The sequence below is a fragment of the Aulonocara sp. 'chitande type north' Nkhata Bay genome, linkage group LG4 (assembly GCF_057382095.1).
Source record: "Aulonocara sp. 'chitande type north' Nkhata Bay isolate Kocher_YH1m ecotype deep benthic linkage group LG4, A_spYH_male_GT1.1, whole genome shotgun sequence".
In the NCBI taxonomy this organism is placed as follows: Eukaryota; Metazoa; Chordata; class Actinopteri; order Cichliformes; family Cichlidae; genus Aulonocara; species Aulonocara sp. 'chitande type north' Nkhata Bay.
Window position 1 is genome coordinate 25,866,304 of NC_141347.1, and position 13,049 is coordinate 25,879,352.

The window sequence follows — 13,049 nt, forward strand, 5'->3', positions numbered from 1 at the left end:
ACAAACAGTAATGTTTGTATATTAAACACAGGGAGGATGCACCTAGATCCTCTTTAGTGCCGTTGTCCCCCATTCAGAATCGATCCATCATTCTGTCCTCAGAGCAAACAGCTCACATCCGCTCCTGTGTGGAAATCTAAGTGTTCACTTCCTACCTATCCTTCACACAACCTATTATAGCCCTCATTTGGACATCCATCAAATGTCACATGTTAAATTACGCAATCTATCACGCTCTGCACTTGCACCGCCATGGGCTGATGATCTTTGTCATGCCACAATGCCCTAAAATGTGTGTTTCCTTTGGAGGCTAGAGGGCATGGCCCCGTCTACTCCAGAATTTAATGGCTGAATTTAGGCAGGAGCCATTTTTTTCTCCACCTATCCAAAGGCCACAGCTCCGGTCAGAGGTCAAAGTGGGTTGGCCCAGTTACCAAGGAGGAGTCAACCAACAGGGCAAAGCAACTGGTGCTCACTGGGCTGTGCAAACAGGAGATCTTCCTCTCTGACCGATGCATCTGACAGGCCTGAGAGCAATGGGGCCTGAGCAGGTCACATTATCACAATTAGAAAAGAAGCAAGTGCTGATGAATGACAGGTTGTATAGAGCACACAACAACATGCTCATTCAAAGGCAAGATTGAGTCAGGGTAGGTGTAGCGACAGGATGGGCTTTTGTCATTCAGGTCTGTGAATATTTCTATAATGTTCCAGTTACAATGTATCGCATCATTGAATGAAAGAAAGCAGGACCGTGTTCTTATTAACTTGATGCAAAATATGCTCCTTCTATCCAGTTCAAAGTGAAGCTTCATATCTATAAATCCAAAGCTTGTGTTGTTTTGTGTTTGCAAGAAAATATCAGTTCAAGGAGTTTCATCAACTTTCTAGGGGCTGCAAATCATTCACGGCACGGTGACATCATGAGAAAGTTGTACCCCTGTTGACAAGTCCTGCTGTTGCCATGGGGCTGCTGGAAATGGCACTGTGGATCCCAGTAAATGAAGGTCGCTGGGGGAGGGGATGTGACGGCAAGCAAATAAAAGTGCCATTTGCTGCATGTTTGCTTGACGTCCTCCGAGCCAAATTCTGTTCCCTTATTGGGCCGCCGAGCATTGTGGGGGGAACTCAGAGTTCCTCCTTGCAGCGGGATCCCCCACTCTGGAGGACACTGGCATGTTTGCCGAGGGAACGGGGCACCTCGACGCTGCCTCTGGGATCCATGTGAGCTGACAGCAGCCGCACAGTCACTCATTGAGAAAGAGGACGGTTTAGGACAAAAGGCTGTCTTGTAGGAGCAGACTGCAGCACTAAATCACCATTCACACAAACAGAAATAATTAGTCATAATACAGACATCAGCCAAGAGGGAGTCATCTACATGATAAAACATAGCAGTCTGGCGTTTTTCTATCACGTGCATGAACTCTATTTTCATCAGCAGACTTTGGCCAATGCTACTCTGTATTTTTGTCTGGATGTGATCCCAAAACTTGTCTGCCAACTAGAAGATGGAGCGAAACCTTGTCTTGACAGGCTACCATCAGCCAAAACGAACCTACGGTGATCTCCAAACCATCTGATGAAGACAGCGTCTGGTTTGCTTAATGCATACTACACATTTAGTACGTTGGAACACGTTATTTCCCAATCTTCTTTGATACCTGATACTGAGACATGCAGGGCCATGCTCTGACCCTGCAGTTGCATTTTGCTATAGACACCCAACACCCTAGTCTTTAATCCTGCCATGCAGCCTTGTTGGGGGAGGTGACTGCAAGGAATTTTATGACTGGGAAACTCATGACCCACTGGGGATTAATAATCATGCAGGGAGGGGCCTTAACAGCTTGTTGAACCACTTTTTCTAAGGTTTCATCTCTGTATGTCTTGAAGTGGGATTGCAATCATGCACAACAATGCAGAGTGCAGCAAAACTGAGCAATTTATTCTATTCATCAATATAAGCAAACAGGTTAGACCAGGAGTGAGAACTCGTTTATAATTTGCCACATACAGCCCGGTTTCATCTGAAGTGCGCGGGAACAGTAAGGCTATTGCCCAACAAGCTATTAAAAAACCTGCTTCCCTTAGTTTAAGCGCTAACATGTAAAATGTGTTTAACTACACATACAGTCCCTGGGATATCTTTAAAAAGATGAAGCAGGTGTTTAGCAATATGTCTCAGTTTTTCCACATTATGAAGAAATGCTGCAGTAGCAGACTGCAGTGTGGCTCTCTGGGCTTACACTGTGGGAAAAATGGGCTTTATTTACTAAAAAAGCAAAATAAATTATCAGTAAATTCACAGATTTTTTTTTACTGTGTAACAAATAAACATTCTACATTTTTCAAATTAGTGGGCCAGATTAGTTCATTTGGTGGGCAGGTTCTGGACTGCAGGCCGTATGTTTATCAAAAAGGACCCCTAAAGTAGAACCTTTGTGCCACTGTGACCACTGCAAGAACAGTGAGTACAAATGCAGTTTAGACTAAATACATGAAAGCACTTACATAAATGTGCTTTACACAACATTCACCCACTCATACTATCACTTTTTTCTACATTTATGTGCTTTCTATCTAACATTCACACTTATGTGAATGAGTCAGTGAAAAAGGGGCAACTCAGACTTTAGTATATTGCCCAAGGATACTTTGGTATGCAGACTGGAGTGCCAGGGATCAAACCACCAACCTCTGGTTAGTTGATGATCTGCTTTACCTCTACGGCACATATAAAGGAACGGTCTAAACAAGTCAGAAACTGAACTGTGAGATTTCAGAAAGATGCGAGACATCACAAATGAAGCAGTAAGACACAACTATGTAAAACACAAACTATCAGCTATCCTTGAAAACAGCCACACACGCATTTCTTGATTTATGTAACCTTGCACTGAAGAGATGAATTCTCAGGCACAACAGAGGTCAGCTTGTGCAGCGTCCACAAGGAAACCAGAGCTCTGGGCACAGATTAAATATTGTAAGATACGATGAAAAGGAGATTGATGAACAGCACAAGGTAAATTTTCCAACATGATAAATATCCCACTTAAATAATCACAGAAGAAGAAATTTTCAAAGAAGATAAAAAGTGACTGACAATTGGGGCAGCTGGGGCAGGAGGTAGGGCTGGTCATATAATAACCAGAAGGTGGTTTTATCCCTGGCGTCTCTAGTTTGCATGCTGAAGCATCCTTGGGCAACATACTAAACACCGAGCTGCCCCTGACATTTCCATCTAAGTGTGAGTGTGTGTGTGAATGTTAGGCAAAATGGTTAGGCACAGAAAAAAAAGTTTTTGTAAAAATGTGTGTGTGAAAGGGTGAATGAACCTTGTAAGAAGAATGAAATAGAAAACCACTATAGAAATGCAGTATATTTACTATGGAGCAGCATTTTAAAGTAGTTAGTAGAGAAGGAAAACCCATCCAGCAAAGGCCAGCTGTCAAAAAACAAGGCGGTCGAAACAAATGTACAATTTTAGAAAATTGTACACAGCTGAACTGTAATTTTGTATAATAAACATACATCTACAATCCATAAACTGAAGTCAGTTTCATCAAATAAAATGAACACTAAACAATATAAAAGGCATAATAATATTCCACATGACAAATAGACAGGAAAAAGGGCAAATTTTAAATGGATTTAAAATCGGATAAACTATGTTCACCGTGTACATGTGACTGCATTACAGAAGTGTCACGGCAGATTTGTGTCAGCTTGGAGGCGTTGGGACTGCAGCTGCAGAGTAAGTTGTGGCTCAGTGTGGGTGGCAGCTATCTGGCCACTGGGGCGGTGTGTTTATGTGTGCTGGGGTTAGAGCCACGTGCACAGTGGAGGCATACACACTAACGCACTAGCATACACACACGCACACATGCATGCAAACAGAAAAACCACAGAGACTCTATTGATTCCGGCTAATCAAGGCGGCGGTGTGTTGGGGGTTGCCGCGCATGCATGTGTGTGTGAAGTCAACACATTCCCCACATTCCAGCACTTCCCAAAGAGGCACCGAAATATTAACCACTACACGAAACTCAGAAACTCGGCCTCATCCTACTGCAGGGGTTCTCCTGCTCTTTAACTTGACTGCCCTTCCTTCTGACTTTGCACCCTGGCTGTAGTTTCAACAGCAGTTTTTTCCCTTCTTTTTAAAAAAATTCCACCCACAAGATGACCATGCAGTGACTTCTGGCTGAATCACGCAGACAGCACAATGGCTCCACATATTTATGTCTGGTTGAGACTGATCCTTCTCAACTGGTAATACAACAAAATCTGACCTCGCCCAAGAAGGTTTAACCGATTGCATGTGTGCAATGCATTAATTGAATGCACGCCCTCATGACACGAGAGCCTCTGAAGAACTACTCACCAGCTGGCTACACTGACTGGAAAATATACACGATGGTCATCATAATTGTATTTATATTGTTGATAGCTTCTTTTCTTTTTCTTTTTTCTTTTTTCTGCAAAGCTGCTTCACTAATGTATAATCAAACACTTTTTGATTTAAGCCATCCCGTGGAACTTTGCACCCTGGCCTGATATTGGTTAATCTGTGATTTTTTTCCCCTTTAATTAATTGTTTAACTTTTAAAGGATAAGAAACAATGTGTACTAGAAAGAAAGAAAGAAAGAAAGAAAGAAAGAAAGAAAGAAAGAAAGAAAGAAAGAAAGAAAGAAAGAAAGAAAGAAAGAAAGAAAGAATATATTCCAAATTATACAAACTCTGAAAATATCCTCATAACACACAGGATGTGTACAGCTTGCCTGATATAGATACTTATATGAAATTTATATGAAAGGGTACACAGCACAGCAGTCATGTAGAGATGTAAGTGTGCGTAGGAAACACCTGAACACTCTGTGTTTGTTATGAAAATGCCGTTTGGCCCGGGAAAAAGGAGAGAGGGTTCTTTTGAGAACCAGTGAAGGACCCAGCAGTCAAATAATACCCACTTACCCTCCTCTTCCTCCTGCTCCTCTAACTCCATGGCTCCTGGTCTTAAAGCCAGAGCAAAAAAAATGTTCACAGTAAGGAATCATTACCATAGAAACTCTGTTTGCATTTCCCAGTGAGCAATTCCAGGACCTCTGGCTTTTTAGCTGGAATCCAGACATTCATTTCAATGGGCAGTGCTGTCTGGAAAAGCTATTGTCCGTGTGGGGCACCTTACTGAAAGACATTCTAGGTGCATTTCCGTTTAAAGTGAAAAGTCAGACAAAAGGAGCCTTGGCCATGAACTGGATGTCATCTCAACAGGCTTGGCTCACAGGCTGCATCAGCTGGTGCTGCACAGCTACAAGTTCCAATATTCCGATTCTTTGTGTTTTATTTAGAGGTGATGAAAATGAAAGGCTTTCATTTAAATGTGGTGCCTGAGCAGAGTTGTGCACGTCATTCAAAATTAGCGTGGTTGGAGAGCGCGACTTTATGCTGCGTGCCCCGTCACAGGGTTGTATTCAGGTTTGTCTTCAGTCGTCTCTCCCATACTAGACTGCTGCGCTGGAACAAAGGGGCCTTTCACATCGACCTTGAAACACAGCCACCCCATCACCACAGGAACCAGTGCAGAGGAATCCACCCCAACTCTCTGATATCAATCTCTCTGTACCCTTGGCAGAGAGTCTCAGCTCAAAGCTGAGGTGAAGAAGCTAATGCACATCGTATGACTGCGTTTTCATTCCAATGGAGAATCAGGTGAAAATGAAACTCTTTAACAGCTTTGTGAATATTGTTTGAGCTACTTTGACCCACCAGGTTTCTTTAAAATTGCAGCATTTAGGCTTAGAGCACTATTGTGTCCCTAAATTAGGTTCATTATGGCCAAAATGATTGAATATTATCAATGAGTATTATTTTCTAATAATTTGGTTTATAACATTTTTTTAAAGATTAGATATTGATACACTTCTTAAATAAAAGAGGTCTTTACTTTTTTGTTTTCTCAAATGTTGCTTTGCTTTTCATTCCTTTGTGTTTTGTATTTGTACCTACAGGCCACCATAGTTTTATCTAAAATATAAAATTAGAAATAAAAGCTCAAGTTAGTCAAAGTCAAAGCAGTTAAATAATTATCTTCCGATTACTAATACTTTTGTCTAAAATCTGCCACCACACACACACACACACACACACACACACACATATATATACATGAAGAGTATGCAAACATCACACATGTAAGCATGCACATGGGAATAAAAGTTTTTATTCTTCTCAGTGACAAAAAAACAAAAAAAACAAAACAAAAAAAACTTTTTGGTTTCTTTTTTTTTTTAAACAATTGTACAACCTGAAAAAAAATAACTCAGGTTTTAAACTGCAATACGTTTTTAAACAAAATAAGAGTCTTTCATTTTATACATCTGTCATAGGAAATAAATTCAGAACTGTACATCACGTTTTTTTTGTTTTTGTTTTGATTTTGAACAAAGCACACAGAGCTTCAAAATGTACAATATTCATTCACATTTTATACACATAAAAACCAAATGGGGTCTGCTACATTTAAAAGTTTGCGATTCCTCGTGCGTGAGAAAGGCGGTCTGAACACATTCCACGTTGCATCACCGGCATTCGGCTAGCACGCTGCTTGGCAACATCCAGCAGCTCCAGCCATTGTCTCCAAAGAGTCACGGCGCAGCAGGAGAGGAGAGGGGCTCTGGGCCACTGGGCCAGTCTCCTCAGTTACTGAGGGCTTGTTCCATCTCCAAATGTGGGCAGATGACCTGCTCAGTTAGTGTCCACGTGACAGGGGTTGGTGCCCTGCTGCTGTGCCTCATGATACAACCGCAGGAAGTCTTTGTAGCGTGGTGCGCAGCCCATCCAGGCTTCCCCAAACCTCACGGCCCCAGTGAACAAAAACTCCCCCTCACCGGACCTCACCCCACACTGAAGGGGCATTTTGATACGGCCAGTCCAGCTCCGTACCCTGACACCCCCAGATACAAAGACCTGGGTTTTCTGTCTGTAAAGGCGACTGATCTCCACAGTGACAGATGAGTGCTCCTCCTCCTGATCCACCTTCCTAATGCTGCCTCGTGCCACTGGAAAAACCAAGCAGGAAGATGGGATTTAGAGACTGGTAACAGCAATATTTCAAACTGTGTGTTTGTATTGGACATCGACGCCAACCATGCAGCAGCAGGAAGCAGGAAGCCTATAATTCTTCAAAACAGCACTTACCAAAGTCACTTGTGCAGACAGCTAGAAGCACTTCAGTGTCACTGCAGGGCTGACAGGACGCTATGTGGAAATAAAGAAAGAGGGTGGATGAGTTCAGAGAAAAATGGTGTGCAAATAAAATTAAAAAATGCATGTGGCGTGATAAAAATCGTGTTAACAGGCCCACAGACTTCCAGTAAACACACATCTGTGGCTGTGTTTGAGTAAGTGTTCCTCACATACAGACAATTAGGGTCACAGTCATTTCCATCCTGACAAATGAATATTTATTTAGAAATGAGAGACCAGGATTCAGCTGAGCTCAGAGTTATACACCAGACAGAGGCACGCTGCTGATAGTAAGCACAACTCAAAAAGCTAAGAGTGTGTGTGTGTGTGTGTGTGTGTGTGTGTGTGTGTATGCATGTCTAATGCTCCTGGGAGCTGTTCAGTCAGCTTCCCTTGCCAAAACAGGAACCCCTTGACACCCCATGACAAACAAGGACCAGATGACGGGTATAAGAACAGCAAAACTAGTAGAGGTTACATCTGACCTGAGCTCTCACAGCACTCCAGCAGGCCTACTTAGACTGCAACTATAACATCAAGGGGGGCCCACATTCAGAAGAAGCAAACAGAGGATAGATTTTGCCGGTTTCGTGCACATCTTGCATTACACAGGCACAGGGCAATTAAAGTGCAGGTAATTTAGTTTCCAAAAAGAAAATGTGAATTAAATACAATAGCCCACATCAATTATTTAAACGTCTGCTCCAGGCACCATTTCACCTTTGATTGGGGTCTGCATAGCAGCAACTCAGCCTGCCCCCTCGTCCAGACTGTTTTATAGCAGTAGAAAGGGCCCTTAATGAGAGCAGTCAACTCCGTGATTAGTTGACTCAGGTGGTCCTGTGGCTGTCCTAACCAGAATGCCTTTATTAACCCCTAGACCTGCTTTGGTTTTCCTTAGTAGTACTCTGAAGCAGGTGGGGGTAGGAGGAGGAGTGGGAGCAAAAAGAGGACTGTCTAGTCAGCAGTGGGTTGAGGGTGAGGAAGGAGCAGTCGTCTGACCACAAAATAAGTGGAAGAATGTTTAAAAAATGTTAACTCAGGTGGGCCCGGTGCACTGGAAAGCACCCTAATTTGCACAACCAGTCATAAAACTGAGCATAAATATTAATTTGGTGTGTGCAATACATCTAATAAGACTTCTTGCCAAAGCGGTGATGTTCACCCTTGGTCATATTTAGGAGCGCAGCTTAACCTTATTTTTAGCTTTTAGCTGGATTGTCTGATGATGGGTGTACAGAGGTGAGGGATCTTTGAGGTCAGCTAGTGTAGCAACACAAGGCACTGCGACATCACTAAAGAGGGCTCAAGGGTCAAACAGCCACAAGCTTGGATGGCTTAGTAGCAGCTGGAGAGCCAAGACTTCAGAGAGGCCAACCTCACCCAGAGCAGAGGTTGGTTTTTTTTTAATGTTTTTCTCCAAGGAAGTCAAACATGAAATAGAACCGCAGGAATGGGCTGAGAACCGAGTCAGCATCTCTTTCTGGCCCTCTGCACATGCAGCGCCACTCTGATCAGAACCACTTCACAGGAGCACAGAGGGATGAGGGATGGGAGGAGTGGCAAAGGAGGGAGTGGAGGGGCACATTAGAGTGTCCCTGAAACATCTGGGACCAGATGCATTCCACTGTAATGGAGCACAACTTGCTAATACCGCTCAGCAGAGACGAAACCCACTTCAAACAACTAGGAAAGGGGGGGGGGGGGGGGGGGGGGGGGACGAAAAGGAAAAATACGAGAATGATAAATAGGCAAGAAAGAAAATTAAGAAGTAGGAAATAGTGAGACTGAGGACAGGAAAAGGGAGAATAAGTCAAGCGAGCTGAAAGGGAGGTTAAGGGAGTGACAGCAAGGGAAATACAAGCCTATATGGTCCTAGAAGTTCCTCCCAACATCTGGTTGGAGATACATTCCAATTTGATGGTGAGCAACTCAATCCCAGCACAGTAGGTCAGAGAGAAGAGGAAAGGAAGAAACATGAAAAAGAAGGAGGAGCAGCAGCAATCAATCTGTGACTCCAGGCTTCAGATGACACGAGACCAATGTCTTTGTGAATCATCCCAGTGCTATCTCAGGCCACATTACAGCAGCAGATTATACTACAGAGCTGAGCCGAGCGAGCTAATGCGGTCAAAACAACTCCTACTCTACGTTTAACCCTCTCTCTGTCTGTTTCTGTCTGCTGTGCCAGATAATGACGCAGGATGTGAATATGTGAACCAAGAGAGCCGTAAAAACAAATGTGGGCCTGATACTGCTCATATTTTGCTTTAGGTGGAAGAGAAGGGAAAAAAAACATAGCTGCACAGCTTGAAAATGTGCAGGTTTGGCAGGTACGCAGCGTGAAAATACACGGCTGTTTTTCCATTGGAGGCCCTCTGTTTGACTGTGACCCTCCACACACAAGCCAGGCAAAAAAGAAGAAAAAAGAAAACAATAGAAGCTTACAGTGCAACGTTCAAGTCAAATCCAGTCAGAATGTTTGTAAAATGAGCTGAGAGGTGAACGTTTTATCCCGAAAAACTAAAGTTTAAAAGCCGATTTTGACCTTTTAATCCTCACGGTGAAAATATGAGTTTGACAAGAACCCCCACCCCCCAAAAAAATCCTTAATGTAAACACAATGCTACTAGAAAAAAAAAAGTCTTTGGATGTAGTATTTGCAGTGTGCTGGAGCAAATGTTAAGTTTCCTACTATTAGAGTCCAACCTAATAAAAGTTTCCACCAGTAGATGGCTGCATTTAGTGCTCGGTGTGCACCACAGGGGCAGAGCACAAAGGCACTCAGTTCTAGAGGGAATCTAAAGTAAGGCCTTTATAGGAGCTACACAGATCAAAGAAGCAGCAGTTTTCAGGGGTATCACTAAAGATGTCAAAGATGCATCTTACCAACGAGCAAGTGCGGCCCCGCCTTGTGCCTGTCACTGACCAGCTCGTACTGGAACGCCGTAATCCGCCGACTGATGTCCATGTGGGGGACAGCCTCAATAAAGAGGGCCCCTTCCTGAATGCCGAAGCAGTGCACCTTGCCCTGAGCCTGGTCCTGCTCAGGCAGCAGTAACCTCAGCTTGCCGTTGCGGTCCAGGTAGATGTTGGTGCCGCTGGACTCGGCGGAGGGTTTAATGCAGACAGAGAGCCGAGCGGCGGCGGGAGAGACCATGTTGGGTCGGAGGTTGACGATGATGGCCCCTGTGGGATAAAGCCATTCCAGAGAGCCTTGGGAGCAACGTAGGTACACCTGCTCCACATCCCTGGTGTGGCCTTCATGGGTCAGACCGCTGGATAAAGAAAAGAAAAAGGCACAACATATGAAACAAGCTGCAATAAAAGTGGCATTTCTCTGGAAAGCTTTAATTTTTTTCAACCCCCCTTTACCCAAATAAAGAATAAAGAGACTTATTCACTAATCTAAAAATGATTTTGGGGGCATTTATAGCCTGAATTAACTGACCAAGTTGAAGACCTCTGGCAGACCCAAAGGACATTAAACCACATTCCTCCTGAAGCATTATTAAGGCCGTGCGCAAGACTGGCTGCATGACCAGTCACGAGCCGGAGCAGCCAAAATGACCTCAGCTCCCAACACACACTCCCCGTACCGCATTGTTCCGCCCAGCGCTTTGGCAAAACGCATCACTGGCAAGCTGCCTTTGGGAAGGGTTTGGAGGCAGAAATGGATGAATGGAGGGACACAGGGGCTTCTGGGCAGACAACAGCAGCAACAGTAGCTGGGACTGCAGCATGCAAGTGCAAATGCAGGTCACGCACCGAACCTCCCCTTGCTTTCAAGCAACCAAAGAGACTGGAAGAGACTTGTCCGGGCAGCACTTCGGCCTCTGGCGCCAGCATGACCAAATGACTCCCTCCAGAACTTAATGCCTGGTCGGGATTTGAAAACTCCGGCTCTGTCAGTCATTCTGTGGCAAAGCCTGAGGCAGGAAGCCATCAGCAGTCTACCAGCATACACATGCCAAGCTAGCGGTTTGACTCCGGAGGAGAAACGCCCAGTTTCCTGAAAATGAGATGCTGAAATTCAAAATTTGCCATAGATCTCAAAAGGAACCCGCAGCACATGCTGAGCATATGCCTCTGCAGCCCCATAACCAGGCTCTCCTCAGCATGCCTCTAATTAAGTCCTTTCTAACTTCATCACTTCTGCAGGCAATTAAAGGAGATTAGTCAAGAGTCTGCCTAATGAACAACAGATTATTGGTGGAAAGCTCAAAAGTATGGGCAGCCCCTCCTGACTGCAGGATGATGAAAAAAAAAAACAAAAAAAAACAAAAAAAACCCACACTTATTTAAGGCGCAGTTCTGAACTGCAAAACAGATTTCAGCAGATGTTTGATGGGAGGTGAAACTTTCCAGTGAATGCTTCATTTCCTGACGTTTATCAATCATACATCTCTGTGTGGCTACCTTTAATACTTTGAGCCTATGAGTGTGTGCATATGTCCCACACACACACACACACACACACTTTCTTTAGGGGAAGGGAGGGGGGGAATAAAACATAAGTAAAAAAGATAAATAAAATAAAAAGGCGATTTGTGTGTGGGATGTCATAAACATGTTATTTTCGTATTCCAACGTCCTCCCATCATGTTATTAAAATCTTTGGTTGAACCATCGTGTCATTCATACGTCCAAAACAACCCCAAACACACGTGTCTCTGACATTACTACATTTTTCACACACAAAAAATTACGGTAGTTTCTTAACTTATATCACAAACTACACAAATCTTTTGTTTCCTACAGCCACCATAGGGGCTAGCTTTGTTTTAATTTATCGTCTAACCCTGCCGCCTGCTTCCCACATCACCGCGGCGACTTGAGTTTCAGTCACAGTCATTTCAGGTCGCCACCAGCAGCTTTCATGTTTGCTCACATCCTCGCTTTTTCTTATTTAGCAGTTTAGTTTGACGTTCAAAATACATTCAGTTAAAAGGGGGGGGGGGGGGAGTCTGTAGACCTCACCTGCCCTTCCAGCTGCACTGGTCGCTTGAGTATTGGCAGAAAGAAATCCTAAAGAGAAGGAAAAGCGGCAGCAAGGAGGCCAGCATCGGGGTGAGCATGTTTATCTCGCCTCACTTAGCCTCCTCTTGAGTGAAACTACGATAAAGTCCACCGCCGTCTCTCCAGCTGCATAGCGTTTCCATGTGCCACGGTCCGCTCCGTGCGCTCCCCGGGGTTTCTTCTTTTATTCTCGAAAAGTTCAGGGGATTAAAAGCGCTTTCCCCATCAAACACACACACTCACTCAGTAGCTCCGCGCAGCGCTGACAGCCCTCCGTTAAATGTGGAGTGAGTTCAGCTCCGAGTCTGCCTCAGCAGCCCTGATACGTCACACCCGAGCGCTCTGTGTATGCTGCGTTCAGGGGCCTCATCTCAGACTCCGATTTTAGAAGTTCGAAATTTTGCGGGTTTGTGTCCTTCCAAATATTAAAGTTGGTTGAATTTTAGAACGTTATCTGTTGTAAATGCGCCATAATTAATGATATATGGTATATCAAATGATTGATCTTCAGCTGGCATAGCTGAAGAGGGGTTATTTGTGACAGAAGCATAGCAGCAAGAGTGGAGAGGAGACCTGCTGTCATGTGTGGTTTGGAGACGGTGGCACTTACAAGAAGTCAGGAGGCCAAGTTGGATGTGGATCTGGGATAGTTTGGACATGGTCATAGGAGGTTCGTGGATGTAGTGAAGGAGGATATGCAGAGGATTGTTATGAGAGAGGAGAATGCTAAGAAAGGGCGAGATGGGGGCAGACGATTTGTTGTGGTGACCCCTCAAGG

The 13,049-nt window shown here is 44.2% G+C and overlaps 1 protein-coding gene across 1 annotated transcript; it reads right to left on the minus strand.

Moving 5' to 3' along the window:
• Positions 1-6,207: 6,207 nt before the first annotated feature.
• metrnla (meteorin like, glial cell differentiation regulator a) lies at positions 6,208-12,577 on the minus strand. Its single transcript, XM_086289407.1, has 4 exons — positions 12,233-12,577; positions 10,142-10,530; positions 7,205-7,264; positions 6,208-7,065 (listed from the first exon to the last, which is right to left on the minus strand). Exons 1-4 carry the CDS (start codon positions 12,328-12,330, stop codon positions 6,752-6,754), a joined length of 861 nt encoding a protein of 286 aa, XP_086145533.1. The 5' UTR covers positions 12,331-12,577; the 3' UTR covers positions 6,208-6,751.
• Positions 12,578-13,049: the final 472 nt, after the last annotated feature.